Source organism: Polistes fuscatus, unplaced genomic scaffold, assembly GCF_010416935.1.
Source record: "Polistes fuscatus isolate 324 unplaced genomic scaffold, CU_Pfus_HIC Scaffold3, whole genome shotgun sequence".
Taxonomy (NCBI): domain Eukaryota; kingdom Metazoa; phylum Arthropoda; class Insecta; order Hymenoptera; family Vespidae; genus Polistes; species Polistes fuscatus.
Window position 1 is genome coordinate 11,629,404 of NW_025113107.1, and position 23,192 is coordinate 11,652,595.

Genomic DNA, 23,192 nt, shown 5'->3' on the forward strand with positions numbered 1-23,192 from the left:
GTAAATATTCAACCACCATCGAGTATGTAGGTGTTCCTATGGGGGGTCGAAACGCCTGCGCGGGGTGATTTCCACCTTATATAAGGAGCCAACGCTGTACGAAGCGGTACTACTCACTTTTGGAAATCCGTCTAGAAAGGACGCGTGGTATCTTCATAGAAAATGGGCTTCACTGAAAGCTACCTCGTAAAGCTACTTCTTTACATCGCCATAATCAACGCGATTTATCTTCCCACGGTGAGTTATATTCCCCCATAACGTCACTGCGAATACGCATTTTGTTGTTGTTTTATTTTTTTTTTCTTTTTTTTTTTATATACATATACTATTTATTCATTTATTTATCCTTTTTCTTTCGTTTAATTAATTTCTATTTGTTTCTTGCCATTTTTTCAGTTCAACTTATTATTTCTTTTTTTTTTTTTTTTATTTTAATTTATTAAGATTATAAAAGTTAGATAAATATTTAAAAGTATTCGTATTCGATTCGATAAAAAAGTTTTCTTATTTTTCTTATTTTCTTCTTTGAATTTTAATCAATTGCCCACAATTCCGATCGTTTAATTTACAATCAGTGAAATTAACGAAACGCGTAGGAGAAATTATTGAGGAATGTTCGATGATAGATTGATTCGAATGAGTAACGGTACGAGAGTAGAATGTTAGATTCGTTATTCATACTCAATTTTCCTCGATTGAAAGTTCCAAATTGTCATGATTTTCGGATCGTGATGTAGAAGATCGATGGGATCACATTGAAGGAATCGTGATTATTTTTATCTTTTAAGAAAATGCAAATGTTATTGGAGAAATTCGATTTATTCGGTTGCTCATTTCCTTGTTAACACGCGCGATTTATTATTTATTTATATTTATTTATAGATTTAGTAGTTATCAGTGGAGTACTACAAAAGTGATCTCTGATAACGTCTTTCACGCGTCAAGAGTTGTTTGCGAAAGCTCTACTTTAAACGAAAATTGTAGAATACTTGTTAAAGGATACTCACGATCACCATTAAGCTCATTGACCTAGATTCTTCGTGCGTATTACAGTGTATACTTTTCTGGTTTGTGATATACGTAATACTTTTTGTTTGATAATTACATAAATAAATGCGAACAAATATAATTTTCAACCTAATTGGGTTATTCGAAAAAATTCCTGTCGATTTATAAATATGATATATTAGATGAATATTTTTTTTTATATAGAATTTAATAGCATTAATTATTGAATCGTCCGAAAATTTTTGGCCAATTTACAAAAAAATGTATGTATATATTAAGAATATTAATCAAATATATATATATATATATATATTTACAAATTGACACGAAATTTTCAGTTATTATAATAATACCAATAAAAATATTAATTAATGGTTGTTAAGTTTTTATAAAATAGGTAATCTTCTTCGTGTATTTTATCTCTTTATTCTTATTTTCTTCTTTAAAAAGTTTTTTAATTTAACGACGTCAATTTGTACAAATACTATTAGCAGTTTATCTCCTTCTCTCTCTCTCTCTCTTTTTCGCTGTCTTTTTATTTTCTGACAGTTTCTTCAAGGGAAGAACTTCTTTTCCTCATAAGTCTTTTCGCAAACTTTTCCATCCTCTCTTTTCTCGACTACTTTAAGGACCTTAGTACTTATATACTTACTTATTTATTCTCTCCAAGAAATATATTTCCATGATCGCAAAACCCTTGTATCTTTTTACTCGTGATAAATGGATAAATCTTGTTATTCAAGGTAAGATCGTATAATCGGAAGTTCGATTAATACAAAAATATAAGATAAAATTGTAAATAATATATCATATTTTTGAGGGACTAAATTTTTCTTTCGTTATTTTAACGATAAAAAGATAACAAGATAAAAGCTTTGTAATTATATATTGGATATTTTATATACGTACGTTTTATATCCGTTCCTATAATAATAATATATAAAATATATGAAATAGAACTTATTTTTCTCTTTCAAGCCACGTGCGTTTTATAACGTTCGACATACTAATTTTATGATCCTTTACACGAGCTTGTAGTTTTGTAAGATTTCGAGAATTAATTCTCGTAAAAGAGCGTCGTCCACCAACGTGATTTGTGTGAGCGATAAGCCAATGAATAGGACAGCAATTAACTTTCTACCTTACTTTTTTTCATAAAAAAAAAAAAAATCCTGATTTCGATTCGGACTTTGGTTAGCATTATATAAATTTAACAGATTGTAAATTTATGCAACGAGAAAAAATTCGAAACAACTTTTCACCACGTATCTTATATTTCTCATTATATTTTTTCCATCGATAATTTGTTACGAAGTATTTCATAAATATTTCGTAAAATAAAATGAAACGTTTTATAGTGGATAATATTAATTGGAGAATTTTCGGATTGTTCAATAATTATATATATATATATATATATATACGTTATCTTTTAATTGTAAAATTTCGCATGGTTTTAGTTCTCGATCGATTATCGGGTTCAGTTAACTTCGTTTTATTGCATACCGTCCAGGTTTCTTGTTTCCTTCTTTTTCTTTTTCTTATTTTTCTGTGACGTACCTATCATATTAATTCTTGAAAAAAAAAAAGAAAGAAGAGAACACAAAAATAACAGGAAAGAAATTTATATTAAAGCATCGAAGATTTAAATACGTTTTAAATTGAATGAAACGATAAGTGGAAAAATAATCGTAATACAAGTATTTGGTAACAAGTTGTGGGTGTTCTTTAAACTGAAAATAATAAAAGGAATACGCATATTTTGTTCAATATATGTTAAATGATTGTTAATTAATTGAAAGAAATGTGTATTGTTGTCTAAAAGCACGGATTATAAGTTCGACGTACCTTCCTTTTCAAAATCCACTGTTAGCACGTTGGCACGTTGTCCTCTGTGAAAGTTCTTTTATTCAATGTTGTTTATATGACTTTCAGTAAAAGGAAATTCTATTTTATGTATGTTATATATATGCAACCTTCGGGAAGCCTTATAAACATCATTCAATAAAAGAACTTTTATACAGGACAATGTGTCAATCTAACGGGAGATTTCGAAGAGTTGAGTACATAGATCTTGTAGATCGCACTTTTAGACAACAATATACATTTCCTTGGATTAATTAACAATTATTCTAATACACTAATACACTCTACTTATATTTCAGATTGTTTAAACACATGTACATTGAATTAAACATTACATACTTATTAACATACTTTGAATATTAAATAATTTTTATCTTATGTTCCATGAGACTAAAATTTAACCCTCGAAGTCATCACTGCGCACAGGAATGTTAAGAAAAAATATACTTTAGTTTAAAAAATTACATAAAGATTAAAAGAATGATCAAATTAGAATGTTATAATCTTAAATTTACTTTATAACGAATATTATTCCCGTTATAGACATGCGTAACTTTCGAAAAGTCATATAAACAATATTTAATAAAAGAACTTTCATAGAGGATAATGTCTCAGTTTAATGGGTTATTTCGAGGAAGATGGTGTACCAAACATATATATATATATATATACATTCCCTTCGATTAATTAACAATTATTTTAATACTTTAATCCACTCTACTTATATTTAAGATTGTTTAAACACATATACATATATATTTCATTAAACATTACATATCTATTACCGTACTTTGAACAGAAAGTAAAATTTTAATATGTTTTTATTTTATATGTTTTTTAGACGAACGTTCAATCTATAACAACGGACCGTTTCTGTACGTTATTTTCGTATTAGTTTAATTCACTTGTTACAAATAATTCTTTCAAGTTAAACTCATATATATAACAAAGATAGGTATACTAATATATTTATTTCTAAATTGTCTTTATTCTAAACACATTATATCAATAGTTTTCAAGTAAAAATCTAGTAAGGGTAACGGTATACGATTTTATGTGATACTCATTGTATATATATACATATGCTAAAATCGAAAAGGGAAGGTATACATATAGATAATCGTGAATGGATACTGTATGTTATATGTAATACATGAACATAAAGACCATGTTAGGTAAATGTAACAGAGGGTATAAGCAAGCAAAGGACAATTGTCTGTTTCCCCTTTCTCCAAGTTAGATTCCTACTACAATATCGAAGAAGTTCTTCGTAAACTAGGACGATTTTTTCAATTTAATCGTAACGAAGAGAAATAATAGTTATAGAGAATCCGGAAAACCGCGTGAGAGTTGATTCTTGCCAATGTTACTTTTACCTGAAAAAAAATGTGTTCGTTAAATTTTTATAAAAAAAAATTTTTTCTTCCTTTCTATTTCTTTCTTTTTATTCATTACCAACTACCCGCCAAAGAAAGTTAATTACAAGTTCTGTAAAAGATCGGTTCGTTTTTTAAAACGATTGAAGACTTACACGCCAATCGAATTGGTAAAGGAACGAACATTCGAGGTATAAAGTCCGACGTTTAAACGAGATCTTAGCCGAAGCGAAAGGCAAAAGGGGAGGATAACGAATCCTCTAAGAAGATCCTGTTTCGCTTTTCAAGTAAGGAATAGGTAGGTCGGTTGGTTGGTACGTTTAATTGAACGGGAATATTATACTGGGTAGGAAAATAACATAATTCTTTCCATAATTTATCAATACGGAATAATTAATAAAAATAATTTATCATTTATTATAACTATGAGATAGAATTTTAATCGGCGAACGGATTAAAATTACGTATATTGCTTTGATTAATAACTAATGTCGGTATTTGTGGTATTTACTATCTCGATAAATAATAGTAATATTTGGTATACGAATAAAATACGAATAATATTTTTATATTTGTGTGTACTTTTGATAATATATTATTATTATTATTATTTGTAGTTAATGTATTTATAAATATTTTTCTTTTATTTTTTGTTAGATTAGATTTTTCAATAAAAAATAATATTTCTTTTTATTTATTAAAATGTAAAATATTAGAGACAATATATAAAACGTTATTTCTTGACCAATTCCATACGTTTTATTTTCTTTTTCTTTTAAGATACATAAATGAAAAAGATAATTAACGTTAAAAATTAACTTGGCCACAATAGACGTTTCTTTCATCGAGAATGTTTACGATACGCGATGTAATTTGAATACTTCGAATCAATTCATAAAACCTTAGGTGGGAATAAAACGCATTAATCATATCCACGCGAGCGAAGCACGATGTCATCTGATATGTTCCTGTCTATAGAATGGTTTCGTACGCTTGCTGTGATTTATTGTTGTCATTCACAGCGGCGACGAGTATGATAAGTGGTGTTTCCATTGATGAAACTTTGACGTGCCTCTTCTTCTTTCTTCTGGTTATATTTTTTTGTTTTTCCCCCCACCTCTTTTTTATTTCTTTTTACAACGCTTTATAAAAATAATGTTCGCTTATAGCTTTGTATAGTAAATTTGACAAAATTTCCATATTTTCTATTTTTACTTAATTTCATTATGTACATGCATTTACATTATAGATTAAAATGAATTATTAGAGAAAATCAAAGAGAGAATCTTGTGATTCAATTAACTAAGATAAGTAAAGGATAATAAGCATGAAAATGATATTTGAAGTTGTGTAGATCTTATTAATTCTATAGATCTTTATGCAACACATACACCACAAATGTAGCTGTTTCTAATTAGTCGAAAGTTATTTAGGAGTATTCACAGCAAAGATCCTCTTTCTTTCTCTCTCTCTCTCTCTCATTCTCTCTCTGTTTCCCTGTATCATCGTTTTGCAAGGAGTTAAGCTCGAACTAATGACGCAGAGATCTCACAAACTTGACTTACTGCTAATCCGTGGATTCTGTTTAACGTTAGGAGGATCTCTCTTTCTCTCAGTGTCTTCATTTTCTAATTATTCGAGAACGATATAGTTCCATCGTCCTTCCCAATTTATTTATCAAACTCTCTTTGTGTATGTGTGTGTGTGTGTGTGTATGCGTATACTTTTTTATTTCTCAGACAAGGACATTTTCGTGGGCGGTTTACTTTGGTATTGGTTGATTCAGAGAAGAGTAAACGATGTCAATGGTACAGGGTCGTCCTTTCCAGGACGTTCAAACGTCGTTTGAGGGATCGACTTGAAGGTCTGATATCGATGTATCAACGATATGCCATTAAAAGCTGACTTTAGCCATATATATATATATATATACATTGTATATTTTTGTATATATATATATATATATACCTTTCTCTTTTTCTTCCCCGAACGAAATTTTTTTTTTTCCTTTTCCTCATCGGATTATCGATGGTCGCTCGTGCGAAAAGCTTGTCATTCAGTGGGCGTTTCGATTTTGTTCAATAAACGTGACTAAAAGATATAATAATAATAATAATTTATACGTACCCCTATATCGTTAATGCTTCTTTTCTTTTTTATTTTTCCATAAGAATGATAACTTCTTTTATTCGTGAAATTTATCTTTCGAATGATTCGAACAAATCGTCCGGACAAAAAGATAACGATTAGAAATATTCAATGCCAAGTTACACGTCAAAGACATCTATTTCTTTTTTATAGAAGATATGTATACTTACCTTACTTATATATATATATATAATACCCTTTAGTCGTATTAAAGAATATGACGAAACAATATCGTACTTCTCTCTTTGAATGATTTTTCTTGGAGGAACAATTTAGTACTTTTTGATACATCCCGATATAGATATTACTTTTTCTTCTTTTCTTTTCTTTTCTTTCATTCTTTATCTTTTACTCTTTCTATATTTTTGACAAAATTTCAAGCTTTACGTTTAGGAACGAGGTCGAGGTATTATCACCGATACCAGATGATATCCGATTTTTTTTAAGCCAATTCGCGTAGACGTATAAGTATATATATATATATATATATATTACGTTCAATATTCGGGACCATCCCCTATTTTCTACGAAAACGTTCTAGGTCCGTTTATTTTTTTGACGTCATTTATTTTTCCTTGAACTGCAAATGATTTATAAAAACCGGAGACGATTCTAGTACACGCAGGAGAACGAATTACTGTGAATAACTGTGTTATTTCGAACTCGGTTAGTTAGAAATTTACGATGGAAAGTTAAATCGTTTACGTTTCTTAATCGAATTCGAAGCGGAAAATTGATTTACGAACGATGAATGATCGATGGAACATACTGCTTCTCGTAAGATTCGTAAAATTGAAAATATCAGTTTATGGTGAAAATAATTTTAATTGTTCGATAATCGTTACGATCGAATCGTATGAGATCGAACACTAGAAGTTCGTACTTTGATCGAAAGTTCATATCGAGGGGATGCTTTAAAAAGTTTTATCATTCTTTTACGAACAAATCGTAAAGTTCTTCTTTTTATCGTACAGGTAAATTCGATAAAATTCTGTCATTGCCTTTCGAAGAATGTTCTTCACTCGGAAAAAAAATAACTTCGAAGAGTATTCGACTATTGGTTACATTTATTGCGATTTCTATGTCACCCTTCCTTCCTTTCTTTTTTCCTTCTTTCCATTTCGTCGAATATTTCACAACTCGAAGGTCCGTTTTTTATTTGTGATTTTTTTTCTCCTTTTACTTTTGTTGACTTTAGTACTAAAATACTTGTGACGAAGAATGATTTAGATATTTAACTAATGTTTAGGCACTATTTATACCAGTTAATTACTTTCCAGGCTCAAAAGAATCCACTCAGGAGAACTAGTAAAAAATTAAACCTAACTGAAATAAATGACAATCATAAATGACATCTCATTGGAGAAACCGTCCATGTTCTATCTTTTTTCACTTATATAATAATTTACCAAATGTCTACGGACAAATTGTAAAGATGTATGGAGTTAATACAACAACAACAAAATTACTCTCCATATTTTCGAGTACTCTTAGGGTTCCAACATAAACAGAATTCTAGAGTTAGTCGAAAGTACAACTTGAGGAATTTCATTTAATCTTAGTGCGGTAGGAATAATTAACAGTTAGTTTTAATGAAACGAAATAGTAATCAAACGCTACGCTTTCTTACACCTCTCCCTTTCTTTACATGTAGCTTAACACACGTGATATAAAATATATTTATTTTTAAAATTAATAATTTAGGAGATTATTTCTAAAATTATTATCATAATTTCATCATGATTTAATTGAACATTTACTATTTATTTATTTATTTACAATTGAATTGAAAAGATTGTATGGAATTTCGCGAAGATACATTTGAATATATCTTGAAGGAAAATTAATTATACTAACTAACCTGATTGATTTTCGTTAATGAAAGAAAAGTGATATGGGAATTAAACGTCTTTGGAAAAAGACAATTTAAATGATAGAAACGTATACTCGATTTCGAAATAACCTTTACGATTTAGACATTGCATTAATATGTATGACGAATGCGAAACGGTGAAGCGATGAAATTTATGTCTGACGTTATGACGATCATTTAATAACGTTGCAGCTGTCAGCCGATTATTTTGTTGAATGGAAATACATATGAATTAATTATACTGTATCATGTTTCGAGGAACTTTGTAATGCTATTAATATTCCGATTCCTACATTTCATTTTTAGTCCTCTTTTTTTTTTTTCTTTTTTTTAATATCATCAGAACGAAATTCCATAGAAATTTTCTAGAAATACATTTTTGTCACGTTTTTATTGGAAATTCACAGGTGATACAGCAAAGCATTCACGCGTGAAATTGGGAATGTATTTTACGCTTTTTCTTTACATTTTATGATAGATGTATATATATATATATATATATCATACTAGGAAACCAGTGTAATATGAAGTTTGACAGGATCGATATCTTGTATTGTGCGATCGGTATGAAAGGAGTACTATAATGTCTCCGCTCTTCCAGTACGCGTGATTCCTGTTATATGAAAGGGCTTTGTATGATAGAGGAATATATTATGTGTATATTATATTATATATTCCAAGTGAAAAAAAATCTCTAGTTAACCAACGAGATGTTAAAAGATCGATTTTATCGGTTAATATCTCGAAGATAATTTATCTCATTAGTAATCCTATATCGTAAATCTAATAATGATTATAAATCTTTCTTTTTTTTTTTGCTTTATTACTGTTAAAAAGTGCGTACGTGTAGGCTGGTTTTTTATCGAACATATCACTGAAACATATATAAATGAATTTTCTGTTACAGGTTTTATGTCAGGAGGAAGAAGACAACAATCAATGCATACCGAAAAAGGTTTTCATCGCACTATTGCGTCTTCCAGAAGCAAGCTCGAATTTAGCAGCTTATTCGCGCACTGCTCGGATTATTCAGGATGCAAAGAATCGTAACGACATGGCTCATTTAAAGGCACTCAGTACCGAGGAAAACGATGATTCAGAAATTTGTATACCGGGTAGTCTTTATTTGGAACTCTTTAGAGATCCAGCGATGCGAGCTCATTTGATGTCGATTGGTAAATCATCCAAATTACCGGAATATCCGTTTGGGCGTTCGTTCGAGGAGAACATCGAAGAAGTTGAGCCATTAGCCGAAGCGGAAAAACGAAGTCTCGCGACCTTGGCAAAGAACGGTGATCTTCCGGTTTCTATTCAGGAACGTAAAGAAGAGAGCAACAATAATGACGACGAGGAAAAAAGAAGTTACGCTTCGAAGTGAGGAAGATACGCCTTTTTTTTTCATTGATTAAATATATAAATCACGTATATAGTAGGTGGTAGGATAAATGAAACTAATTAAAACGAATTTATTTCGAATTAAATAGGTTTGGTACTTGGACCGATGAGAGATTGGCAACGTTATTGCAACATATGACAGAAGATTTCGGAAAAAACATACCCGAGATTATTCGTCAGTATACACTTCCCAATGGTGAATTGGATATCGAAGCTTTGATACGTAATTATCCTTCTGAGAAGAGAAATGTAGGCTCGTTGGCACGAGACTTTGCTTTACCACCCACAGCTGGTAGAAGAAATATTGCTTCACTGGCACGTGATCGTTCGTTATTAGCTTCAAGTGGCAAGAGAAATATCGGTGCCCTTGCAAGGGATCGAGCATTACCACCAATGGCAGGAAAAAGGAATGTTGCTGCGTTAGCTAGGACCTATATGTTACCACAGTCAGGTAAAAGGGATTATTTGTCCGAAGAGATGTCACCGATTGAGAGAAGGTATTTGGGTTCTTTGGCTCGATCAGATGGATTACCAGCTTTTCATACCTCTTACGATGAAGATAAAAGAAATGTTGCATCATTGGCCAAAAATGGAGACTGGCCTGAATACGTTAAACGAGCTTATGCTATTCCTCCATACGGTATGATCGTTCGTACTATGAGCCGTCATGGACGATCATTGAAGGAAAAACCTCTCGATCTTTATCAACTCACTCGCGAAAGACACGACGATGGAAACTCTGGATCCTTCCTTGACGATAGATTGGATTTTTTGATGCGAGACTCGGACGATAGGAGAACGAAAAGGCAAATTGATTTCTCCGACGAGTATCCATTACCCGTCATGCAGAATTCGAATGTTCTTGATTACGAGGAAATGATCGAGGCCCTGACCGGACAATATCCCAACACGGAAAAGAGATTCATGGGTGAGAATATATTTCAACGATTTTTAACACAATATTCTAATATTGTAATTATCAATGATTATTGCAGGTACATTCTATATAGATTAATTTAATACATAAATTCTTAGATTAGTGCGTTAAGTTTTTGAGAGATCCAACGTATCTTATAGTCGATATATATCAATTGAAAAATATTTAAATTAAATTTAATTAATTCTAAGAAAAGAAAAAAAAGAAATACAAATAGTGTTTGACTAATTCGACATGTTGGATCTTAAAACGACATATCGTCTACCCTTTGTAGTTCATTTAATTACCTTTTTGGAAGTGGAAATTGTAAGAACAAAAGAAACAAGATTCTGACTCTCAGGAGCGGAATCGGCTGGGTTGGAGTTGCCGACGGACACCTCGATTCCCGTTGGATATCTCGAGACATTTCAACCAAGTAAGAGACATATCGGGTCTCTGGCGCGGCAAGGTTTGCTACCATCGATCAGGGCGGCACGATTCTCGCGATCACCCAGATATCTGGTCGACAGGTCAGACCATTAGGCTCTCGTCCGTGCGCCACATTTTCTCTCACGTGTTCTCCGCACAAAATCTTCTCCTACTTCGATGTGATGTCGTCAAGTTGTCCGTATCTGTAATCAGTAGATCATATTTTGTGTCACGATGTCTAATTAATTATTGTTCAAACGATATATCTCTTCCTCGTTAGTTACTGAATTTTTTAACGACAAGAACAACAGTACAAATTTCAACAACATCAGTATTTGGACGTTTAATCTCACGTGCATCGTTTTCAACAAAAAATTCATTCACGAATCGTCCGTACCCTTTCTTTTTCTTTTTTTTTTCTTGATTCTTTATCTGCTCATATGTTTCTCTCTCTCTCTCTCTCTCTCTCTTTTCTCTCTTTTTAAATATTTTTTCATAACATACTTCATTCGTTTCACGATCTCCAATTGTGTCGTCTTCGTTGGATTCGTCACGGTAGATAGGTGTTGTTAACATTTAAATGTATCGTTCTCGGTGTCGTTTCTTGATGTTAGACAGATTAGATTCTAGTCAATTAGATCGTATAATTCGATGTTAGAAGGCTAATATTTCATAGAGGGTCAATGTCTGCTGCATTTATTTTATTTGTTCGTACATTTTTTGTTTGTATCTCTTTTTTTTATTCGTAGACCCTTATCTTCGTGTTTTTTCTTTTTTTTTTTTTAAATAACTACTTGACGTTGGATATTTTTCAAACGAATTATTCATTCTTTTTCTTTCTTTTTTCTTTTTCATGCGTAAGTATCGCGCGAGTAGAATTTTATAAAGTTTTATAAACATTTTAATATACGAGTATTTAGGATTATGTTAGATGAACGCTGCGCGTTCCTTTTGAATGGTTATCCAGTGGAAACAATGTCATTTGCATATATTATCGAATGGAAATTAATTGAAAGATACAAATGCATTATTCTGTATTTTTTTCATAAAAGAGTTTTCTTTGGATACCATTGATGCAATTGATGTTGAATGTTGAAGGTAGCTCTCGAAGATCAAGTGCTCGCGGAATCTAAATGTCATAATGTGAAGATAATTAATTAATGCATTTTAATATCTCGAGGATAGTTTTCTATTCGGTCTGATGTCTCTTGCAGAACTAAACAAGATGCTTTGATCTTTTGTTCCATTCTCGTTAATAGCTCTCCACGAGTGCTTACGTATTCTTTTTGTTGTAGGAAGCATTGTTTTTTCCTTTGTTCGAAGAAAAAACCCATTATGATCGAGTCATCAACGTTCCTTGTTAAAAATCTATTTATATATTATACATATACATACGTATATATATATATATATATATATATATATATATATATGTATATATTTAGACTCTGATTACACGAGCATTAATTTGATCAGTATAATGCGATAGTATAGATTTATTAATATAGTTTATTTGTCGCTATATATAAATGAAAACTATGATCGGTAACAATTCATTGATTATCTACTTTAAAAATATATCATTTTTTAGATACTAATTTTGTTTTATAAAAATGGAGACAAAATTGTTATCCATCATCGTTGCGTTTCATACCAACTGATAGTTGTTTAGTGTTAATTAGTTATAAAAAAAATAGCAGCTGTGTTAGTTTATAAAAACTGTGACTGATTAGACATAAAATATGTGTGAGTGTGTGTACGCGTGTGAGCGCGCGTGTCGATAAAGTAGAAATACTTTCTGATGTAACAACACATCGATCAATTTCAGGGAGAATTCCGCAGATGGGCCCACGTCAAACTACTCCTCCAACCCGACGACTTGGTCGTTAAGGCCCATTTATGGTTCTGGCCCTCCCAGAATACGCTTTCTCCAGTCATTGTGCAGGTATTGTCACCATGGCTTCCGAAGATCCCGTTCTATTACCGACGGACGATAATTTTCTTCATCACCGACTGTGTAAATTGTTTAAATCGTGCAAGTAGCGATGGGTATAAACATATTCCTTACGTTTTCAATATTTTTAATCCTTTGAAGAATTATAGCTTTCTAAAACGCTTTTTATTTTTATTTGTAAATTATTCGTGAGCAAGATAAGGAAAGATAAGTTAATTATAATTTGTTAAACAATAGATATAATATATATAAATGTGAAATAGGGAAAGCATGTAAAAGACTGAATCGACAGACCCATCGCTAAATGCAAAATCCGTAATTAATGGCTCCATCATCATCGATGATTAAATTATCGTCGTGTAAACGTCACGACGGAATCATACGCAAATCTACAAAATATCGAAAATAACGACGAGAAAGAAAGAAAGATTACCCCTACACCGATGTAAATATTTTGTAAACTTACAATTTCGTGCTTGTTCTTTTTAATCCATATACGGTACTCCTTAAAGTTCCATCGAAATTCTGAAAGCTCTTCAATTCTACTACTACATAATTACTTGCAATAGATGATTTATTTTTTGAAGAATCGAATTTTTTAAATCGAAGAGAAACGAATTTCTCGTCGTCATCGTCGTTGTCGTTGTAGTTGTCGTTGTCGTTGTCTAAACATCTAATAAATTAAATGAAACGAATGTAACTTTCGTTGTGAGAGATACCTACGCGTTCATTGACAATAATAACATTGACAATAATAACATTGACAATAATTTTCTGCTGGATACTTATATACTACATACGATTAAGATTAAATTATTCAAACGATAAGAGTATCTAAAAAAAAAATGATTAGAATCGTTCGTCGTTCATAAGACAATAAGTATATCGTTAGATGATTATTATTATTGCCTGTGCTTGTATTTTCCTTCTATCTTCCAATTAATTAGGATTATGCTGCGTTTAATAGATAAAAAAAAGGTCTAGCTTCAATCGTTTTCGTTAATATAAGATAAAATAATCTATTAAATATTCTTACCTGTATTCTCTTTTTTAAAAATCGATCATCGTCCTGTTACGATAGAACGGCTTACGAAGTCTAAACGCAATTTCCTTGCACGTAGTAATCTTTCACAGTATTATACAAAAAAAGAATAACTCGAATTAGTGATTACGATATGCACTGATAACGAGAATTAAGTTCTTTCTTCGTATAACGTATTACACATAATTCGACTATTATTAGTGACTATCGTCGTGTATAAATGTATGTGATGTTGTATGTAATAATTCAATAAATATCAAGAGAGAATATTGGATTTTTCGAATATTAATAATTATGGAACGTTGATTAAATGAATTTTGAAAGAAATTTTCAGCGAGACTTTCCATTCGAGAATGTCTTCGTATAATTGCTGTGGATGACATATAAACACCTTTACGATTCTTTATTATTACAATAATATATTATGTATTTAATTATACTGTAATTAATAAACAATGTGACAATAAAGCGGTAATAGTATATTAAAATAAATATCTAATTATTAGATCGATAAAAGTAATTTTATTTTCATTTACAGCTGCCATAAAGATTTAAAACAATTATTTTAAATATTTACTATTATTTACATTTTTAAGTACAATACGGATAAATGTATTACTACGGAGGTCTTACTAAGTAGATAATATAGAAAAGATCTAATTGTAAGTAGATCTTTAGAGGTTATAATTTTCCTGAATTAACAAAACTTCAGTTTACATTATCCTTACTTTCTTACACTACCAGAATTAACATTATAACCATTACCATTTACATCTATTAAATTACCATTTTCAGTATCATTGCTGTTAAAAGCAATATTAACACTGCCAATATTTCCAAAATTATTAATAAAAAGAAATGATTCCAGATTTTTGTACTTTATTATTTTCTATGTTACCTTGATTTGAATTATTGCCGTTATCGTTTCCATTAACTATACTACCGTTTTTACTATCGTTTTTGTTAGACACATTACTGCTACTGTTATTATTTTTTGAATTATTGATAATCAAATGATAATCAAGGGATACTCGCTAGTACTTGAACCTTTCTAAATTTCTACGTCATCTTGATTTGAATCATTATTATTACCATTTTCAGTAACTGTGTTATCGTTTCCAGTATCATTTTCATTCGAGACATTACTATCGCTTTCACTGCTTTCTGAATTGTCAATTATAGGAGGTTTACCTGGTTTCGATGCTTCCACATTCCCTACATTACCTTCATTCGAATTATCACCATTGCTATTTCCATTAACTATATTACCGTTTTCACTATCGTTTCCGTTAGAAACGTTACTATCACTGTTATTATTTTCTGAATTATTGATAATCAAGGGACTCTCGCTAGTACTTGAACTTTTCTGAATTTCTACGTCATCTTGATTTGAATCATTATTATTGCTACTTTCAGTAACTGTGTTATCGTTTCCAGTATCATTTTCATTCGAAACATTACTATCGCTTTCACTGCTTTCTGAATTGTCAATTATTGGAGGTTTACCTGGTTTCGATGCTTCCACATTCCCTACATTACCTTGATTCGAGTTATTGCCGTTGCCATTTCCGTTTACTATGTTACCATTGTCATTATCGTTCCCATTAGAGACATTACTTTCACTATGACTATTTCCCGAATTATTAATAATGAATAAACGCAACACAGGATTCTTTCCGTTTCCTTGACTTGCAGTATTTTCATTGTTACTTCCATTAATAATATTTCCATTTTCACTATTGTCTCCGTTAGACACATTATTCGAATTTTGACTATTTCCTGAATTTATGATAATTAATTGTTTTATGCTAGGTTTCGACCTTTTCACATTCCCAACGTTACCTTGATTCGAATTATTACCATTGCTATTTCCGTTAACTATATTGCCATTTCCATTATCGTTGCCATTGGAAATATCATTATTACTATCATTATTTTCTGAATTATTAATAATATATAAATCTACAACAGGTCTATCGTTTCCTTGATGTGCAGTATTACTATTCTCCGTTCCATTAATAATATTTCCATTTTCACTATTGTCTCCGTTAGATACAGTATTCGAATTTTGAGAATCTCCTGAATTTATGATAATAAATGGCTGTGCACTAGGTTTCGACGCTTTTGCATTTGCTACGTTACCTTGATTTGAATTATTACCATTGCTATTTCCGTTAACTATATTACCGTTTCCACTATCATTTCCATTGGAAATATCATTGTCACTGTCCTTATTGTCCGAATTATTAATAATACGTGGACTAATAACTGATCTTTTGGCTCTTCCGTTTCCAACGTTACCTTCATTGTCATTATTATCATTGCTATTTCCGTTTACTATATTACCGTTTCCACTATCATTTCCGTTTGAAACATTACTATCACTGTTATTATTTTCTGAATTATTGATAATACGTGAACTTATGCTAGAGCTTGCAGCTTTCTGATTTCCAACGTTACCTTGATTAGAATTATTGCCGTTATCGTTTCCATTAACTATATTACCATTTCCACTATCATTTCCGTTTGAAACATCATTGTCACTGTTACTATTTTCGGAATTATTGATAATACGTGGATTTACGCTAGAGCTAGCAGCTTTCTGATTTCCAACGTTACCTTGATTTGAATTATCGCCGTTATCGTTTCCATTAACTATATTACCATTTCCACTATCGTTTCCATTGGAAACATCATTGTCACTGTTACTATTTTCGGAATTATTGATGATCCTTGGACGAATACCAGGTTTCGATGCTTCTGCGTTATTTACGTTACCTTGATTTGAATTATTACCATTGCTATTTCCGTTAACTATATTACCGTTTCCACTATCATTTCCATTGGAAATATCATTGTCACTGTTATTATTTTCTGAATTATTGATAATACGTGGATCTACGCTGGATCTAGCAGCTTTCTGATTTCCAACGTTACCTTGATTAGAATTATCGCCGTTATCGTTTCCATTAACTATATTTCCGTTTCCACTATCGTTTCCATTGGAAACACTACTATTGCTGTTATTATTTTCTGAATTATTGATAATACGTGGATTTACGCTAGAACTAGCAGCTTTTTGATTTGCTACGTTACCTTGGTTTGAATTATTGCCGTTATCGTTACCATTAACTATATTACCGTTTCCACTATCGTTTCCATTGGAAACATCATTGTCACTGTTACTATTTTCGGAATTATTAATAATACGTGGACTAATAACTGATCTTTTGGCTCTTCCGTTTCCAACGTTACCTTGATTGTCATTATTATCATTACTATTTCCGTTTACTATATTACCGTTTCCGCTATCATTTCCGTTTGAAACATTACTATCACTGTTATTATTTTCTGAATTATTGATAATACGTGGACTTATGCTAGAACTAGCAGCTTTCTGATTTGCTACGTTACCTTGATTTGAATTATTGCCGTTATCGTTTCCATTAACTATATTACCATTTCCACTATCGTCTCCATTGGAAACACTACTATTGCTGTTATTATTTTCTGAATTATTGATAATACGTGGACTTATGCTAGAACTAGCAGCTTTTTGATTTGCTACGTTACCTTGGTTTGAATTATTGCCGTTATCGTTACCATTAACTATATTACCGTTTCCACTATCGTTTCCATTGGAAACATCATTGTCACTGTTACTATTTTCGGAATTATTAATAATACGTGGACTAATAACTGATCTTTTGGCTCTTCCGTTTCCAACGTTACCTTGATTGTCATTATTATCATTACTATTTCCGTTTACTATATTACCGTTTCCGCTATCATTTCCGTTTGAAACATTACTATCACTGTTATTATTTTCTGAATTATTGATAATACGTGGACTTATGCTAGAACTAGCAGCTTTCTGATTTGCTACGTTACCTTGATTTGAATTATTGCCGTTATCGTTTCCATTAACTATATTACCATTTCCACTATCGTCTCCATTGGAAACACTACTATTGCTGTTATTATTTTCTGAATTATTGATAATACGTGGACTTATGCTAGAAATAGCAGTTTTCTGATTTCCAACGTTACCTTGATTAGAATTATCGCCGTTATCGTTTCCATTAACTATATTACCGTTTCCACTATCATTTCCGTTTGAAACATTACTATCACTGTTATTATTTTCTGAATTATTGATGATCCTTGGACGAATACCTGGTTTCGATGCTTCTGAGTTATTTACGTTACCTTGATTTGAATTATTGCCGTTATCGTTTCCATTAACTATATTACCGTTTCCACTATCGTTTCCATTGGAAACATCATTGCTGCTGTTACTATTCTCGGAATTATTGATAATACGTGGATTTACGCTAGACCTAGCAGCTTTCTGATTTCCAACGTTACCTTGATTAGAATTATTGCCGTTATCGTTTCCATTAACTATATTACCGTTTCCACTATCGTTTCCATTGGAAACATCATTGTCACTGTTATTATTTTCTGAATTATTGATGATCCTTGGACGAATACCTGGTTTCGATGCTTCTGCGTTATTTACGTTACCATTGTTCGAATTATTACTATTGCTATTGCCATTTACTATATTACCGTTACCATTATCATTTCCATTTGAGACATTATTATCGCTGTCACTGTTTCCTGAATTGTTAATAATGAATGGACGAAACACAGGCTTCCTCCCGTTTCCTTGACTTGCAGTGTTAGTATTATCACTTCCATTAATAATATTTCCATTTTCACTATTGTCTCCGTTAGATACAGTATTCGAATTTTGAGAATCTCCTGAATTTATGATAATAATGGCTGTGCACTAGGTTTCGACGCTTGTCTATTCCCTACGTTACCTTGATTGTCATTATTGCCATTGCTATTACCGTTAACTATATTACCGTTTCCATTATCGTTTCCATTTGAAATATCATTATCACTGTTATTATTTTCTGAATTATTGATTATACGTGGATTTACGCTGGACCTAGCAGCTTTTTGATTTGCTACGTTACCTTGATTCGAATTATTGCCGTTATCGTTTCCATTAACTATATTACCGTTTCCGCTATCGTTTCCATTGGAAACATCATTGTCACTGTTACTATTTTCGGAATTATTGATAATACGTGGATTTATGCTAGAGCTAGCAGATTTTTGATTTCCAACGTTACCTTGATTAGAATTATTGCCGTTATCATTTCCATTAACTATATTTCCGTTTCCACTATCGTTTCCATTGGCAACATCATTGTCACTGTTACTATTTTCGGAATTATTGATGATCCTTGGACGTATACCTGGTTTCGATGCTTCTGCGTTACTTACGTTACCATTGTTCGAATTATTACTATTGCTATTGCCATTAACTATATTACCATTACTATTATCATTTCCATTTGAGATATTATTATCGCTGTCACTGTTTCCTGAATTATTAATAATGAATGGACGAAATACAGGATACTTTCCGTTTCCTTGACTTGCATGATTTTCATTGTTACTTCCATCAATTATATTTCCATTTTCACTATTGTCTCCGTTAGATACAGTATTCGAATTTTGAGAATCTCCTGAATTTATGATAATAAATGGCTGTGCACTAGGTTTAGACGCTTTTGCATTTGCTACATTACCTTGATTTGAATTATTGCCGTTATCGTTTCCATTAACTATATTACCATTTCCACTATCGTCTCCATTGGAAACACTACTATTGCTGTTATTATTTTCTGAATTATTGATAATACGTGGACTTATGCTAGAAATAGCAGTTTTCTGATTTCCAACGTTACCTTGATTAGAATTATCGCCGTTATCGTTTCCATTAACTATATTACCGTTTCCACTATCATTTCCGTTTGAAACATTACTATCACTGTTATTATTTTCTGAATTATTGATGATCCTTGGACGAATACCTGGTTTCGATGCTTCTGAGTTATTTACGTTACCTTGATTTGAATTATTGCCGTTATCGTTTCCATTAACTATATTACCGTTTCCACTATCGTTTCCATTGGAAACATCATTGCTGCTGTTACTATTCTCGGAATTATTGATAATACGTGGATTTACGCTAGACCTAGCAGCTTTCTGATTTCCAACGTTACCTTGATTAGAATTATTGCCGTTATCGTTTCCATTAACTATATTACCGTTTCCACTATCGTTTCCATTGGAAACATCATTGTCACTGTTATTATTTTCTGAATTATTGATGATCCTTGGACGAATACCTGGTTTCGATGCTTCTGCGTTATTTACGTTACCATTGTTCGAATTATTACTATTGCTATTGCCATTTACTATATTACCGTTACCATTATCATTTCCATTTGAGACATTATTATCGCTGTCACTGTTTCCTGAATTGTTAATAATGAATGGACGAAACACAGGCTTCCTCCCGTTTCCTTGACTTGCAGTGTTAGTATTATCACTTCCATTAATAATATTTCCATTTTCACTATTGTCTCCGTTAGATACAGTATTCGAATTTTGAGAATCTCCTGAATTTATGATAATAAATGGCTGTACACTAGGTTTCGACGCTTGTCTATTCCCTACGTTACCTTGATTGTCATTATTGCCATTGCTATTACCGTTAACGATATTACCGTTTCCATTATCGTTTCCATTTGAAATATCATTATCACTGTTATTATTTTCTGAATTATTGATTATACGTGGATTTACGCTGGACCTAGCAGCTTTTTGATTTGCTACGTTACCTTGATTCGAATTATTGCCGTTATCGTTTCCATTAACTATATTACCGTTTCCACTATCGTTTCCATTGGAAACATCATTGTCACTGTTACTATTTTCGGAATTATTGATAATACGTGGATTTATGCTAGAGCTAGCAGATTTTTGATTTCCAACGTTACCTTGATTAGAATTATTGCCGTTATCGTTTCCATTAACTATATTACCGTTTCCACTATCGTTTCCATTGGCAACATCATTGTCACTGTTACTATTTTCGGAATTATTGATGATCCTTGGACGTATACCTGGTTTCGATGCTTCTGCGTTACTTACGTTACCATTGTTCGAATTATTACTATTGCTATTGCCATTAACTATATTACCATTACTATTATCATTTCCATTTGAGATATTATTATCGCTGTCACTGTTTCCTGAATTATTAATAATGAATGGACGAAATACAGGATACTTTCCGTTTCCTTGACTTGCATGATTTTCATTGTTACTTCCATCAATTATATTTCCATTTTCACTATTGTCTCCGTTAGATACAGTATTCGAATTTTGAGAATCTCCTGAATTTATGATAATAAATGGCTGTGCACTAGGTTTCGACGCTTTTGCATTTGCTACATTACCTTGATTTGAATTGTTACCATTGCTATTTCCGTTAACTATATTACCGTTTCCACTATCGTTTCCATTGGAAACATCATTGTCACTGTTACTATTTTCGGAATTATTGATAATACGTGGATTTACGCTGGACCTAGCAGCTTTCTGATTTCCTACGTTACCTTGATTTGAATTATTGCCGTTATCATTTCCATTAACTATATTACCATTTCCAGTATCGTTTCCATTGGAAACATTATTGTCGCTGTCACTGTTTTCTGAATTGTTAATAATGAATGGACGAAACACAGGATACTTTCCGTTTCCTTGACTTGCTTGATTATTATTGTTATTTCCATTAATTATATTTCCATTTTCACTATTGTCTCCGTTAGAAACATTATTTGAATTTTGACTATTTCCTGAATTTATTATAATAAATGGATTTACTTCTGGTTTTTCTTCTGCCACTTTGTTTGCAACGTTCCCAGAATTGGAATTATTTCCGTTATCATTTCCATTCACAACATTTCCATTGGAATCGTCATTACCATTAGATACATTGCTACTGCTGTTCTTATTTTCCGAATTATTTACGATCCTACCAGATGCCTCTGTGGTGGAATCTTCATTTCCATTTTTTGGTGGTTCTTTAGTGGTAGATGTTGGTTTACAGGGATCCGGCTTATTAGCTATACATTTTGCTTCCGTTGAGCAGATTCTTTTAACTTCATCGAAACCTTGGTTGCAGGCACAATTTTGCAAAACTGGCTCATATTTTCCTCTGCTCGTTTCGGCACAACGTATATACTTTTGACAATTTTCTGTAGGTTGATTTTCAGGTCCTCTGCAAACTCTGTTACATTGTCCCGAACTAACATCAAATTTCTCGTAATCTTTGCATCGTCCAATGACATAAGGTTTTCCATCAACGCAAGTCCCATAAATTCGGTCGTCTTTTGGATAGGTGAAAAATTTGCCCTCCTTACCCGAGCAACTGATTGTAACGCAGTCGATTGAATAACGTATTAATTTGCAATCTTTTATGGATGCATCGTAGACATTGTTAGGCGGACAAATATTCGTTGTTCTATAACCGTTCACGCAAATGTGATATCTGGTGCAACTTCTCGGATCTGGATACACGCCATCGATTAAAGGGCAGATGAATTCGCTCGAAGAGCAACCGTTTGGAGCTGCGCTTGTACAAAGACCAGTATCGCCATCGCAATAAGGTCTTAAAGGATCAGAACTGCAATCTATTACAGCTACCTGTTGGAATTTGTTTTTGACTGGCAAACACAGTTTCGAATGCGTGCAATTCAAACACTCTCTTGTTGCAGAGCAAGGATCCGAGGGATCACCCCCGACGATTACGTTCGCTCTTCCGAAATCGTAAATGCTCGAAGCCGAACATTGCACGATGCTTCCCACGATGAATATCTGAAATTATTGGAAAGTTTTTCAACACATATTGTTAGTTTATCGTCCTCGATAAGTTCATTCGAAATTTAATAAAGTTCGAATGAAAGTATTTATTAGGAATTAATAATGATGATGTAATTTTTCTACGTAGATATATCTGCATACTTACCAACACGATTGACAATCTAAGAGCGTACATTGTGTCGCAGTAGTATGAGACAATTTCGTTCTCACGTAGCTTCTTATATGAATTCTAATTTTTTCTTTAACAGCTCATCCGATATGTTATGTAAACATGTGACGCGATACGTTTGAAGAAGATCTTTCTATTTGACGGAAAGTAGGCAATCAATTTATTGCCCTGATATATGCTTTCCAAGAATTTTCACCTTATCTCTTATTCTCGTTTAAATAAATAATTAAAATTATGAAATCATAAGATTAATTGATCTCCG

At 31.9% G+C, this 23,192-nt stretch overlaps 2 protein-coding genes across 4 annotated transcripts; one reads left to right on the plus strand and one right to left on the minus strand.

Annotated features, from left to right (window-relative positions):
- The first annotated feature begins 93 nt into the window (after window positions 1-93).
- LOC122519749 (neuropeptide-like 1) lies at window positions 94-13,371 on the plus strand. 3 transcript variants are annotated; one of them, XM_043639419.1, is made up of 5 exons: window positions 94-237; window positions 9,179-9,645; window positions 9,756-10,594; window positions 10,944-11,112; window positions 12,840-13,371. In XM_043639419.1, the coding sequence occupies exons 1-5, from the start codon at window positions 163-165 to the stop codon at window positions 13,006-13,008; spliced, it is 1,719 nt and encodes a 572-aa protein (XP_043495354.1). In that variant the 5' UTR covers window positions 94-162; the 3' UTR covers window positions 13,009-13,371. The 3 variants fall into 3 exon arrangements, with proteins under 3 accessions (XP_043495354.1, XP_043495355.1, XP_043495356.1); XM_043639420.1 differs by having other exon boundaries at window positions 10,944-11,018; window positions 12,840-12,987; XM_043639421.1 differs by lacking the exon at window positions 10,944-11,112 and having other exon boundaries at window positions 12,840-12,987.
- A 1,687-nt stretch (window positions 13,372-15,058) lies between these two features.
- On the minus strand, window positions 15,059-22,936 carry LOC122519389 (putative uncharacterized protein DDB_G0282133). Its single transcript, XM_043638793.1, has 4 exons — window positions 22,907-22,936; window positions 18,837-22,755; window positions 16,009-18,774; window positions 15,059-15,786 (listed from the first exon to the last, which is right to left on the minus strand). The coding sequence occupies exons 1-4, from the start codon at window positions 22,934-22,936 to the stop codon at window positions 15,059-15,061; spliced, it is 7,443 nt and encodes a 2,480-aa protein (XP_043494728.1).
- Between the last annotated feature and the right edge of the window lie 256 nt (window positions 22,937-23,192).

Coding starts and splice junctions, on each gene's coding strand:
- LOC122519749 (XM_043639419.1), top strand. CDS start 163: ATGGGCTTCACTGAAAGCTACCTCGTAAAGCTACTTCTTTACATCGCC. Junction 238..9,178: donor ACGCGATTTATCTTCCCACG/GTGAGTTATATT, acceptor TTTCTGTTACAG/GTTTTATGTCAGGAGGAAGA. Junction 11,113..12,839: donor CCCAGATATCTGGTCGACAG/GTCAGACCATTA, acceptor GATCAATTTCAG/GGAGAATTCCGCAGATGGGC.
- LOC122519389 (XM_043638793.1), bottom strand. CDS start 22,936: ATGTACGCTCTTAGATTGTCAATCGTGTTG. Junction 22,756..22,906: donor TTAGATTGTCAATCGTGTTG/GTAAGTATGCAG, acceptor CAATAATTTCAG/ATATTCATCGTGGGAAGCAT. Junction 15,787..16,008: donor TATTAATGGAACGGAGAATA/GTAATACTGCAC, acceptor TCATAAATTCAG/GAAATAGTCAAAATTCGAAT.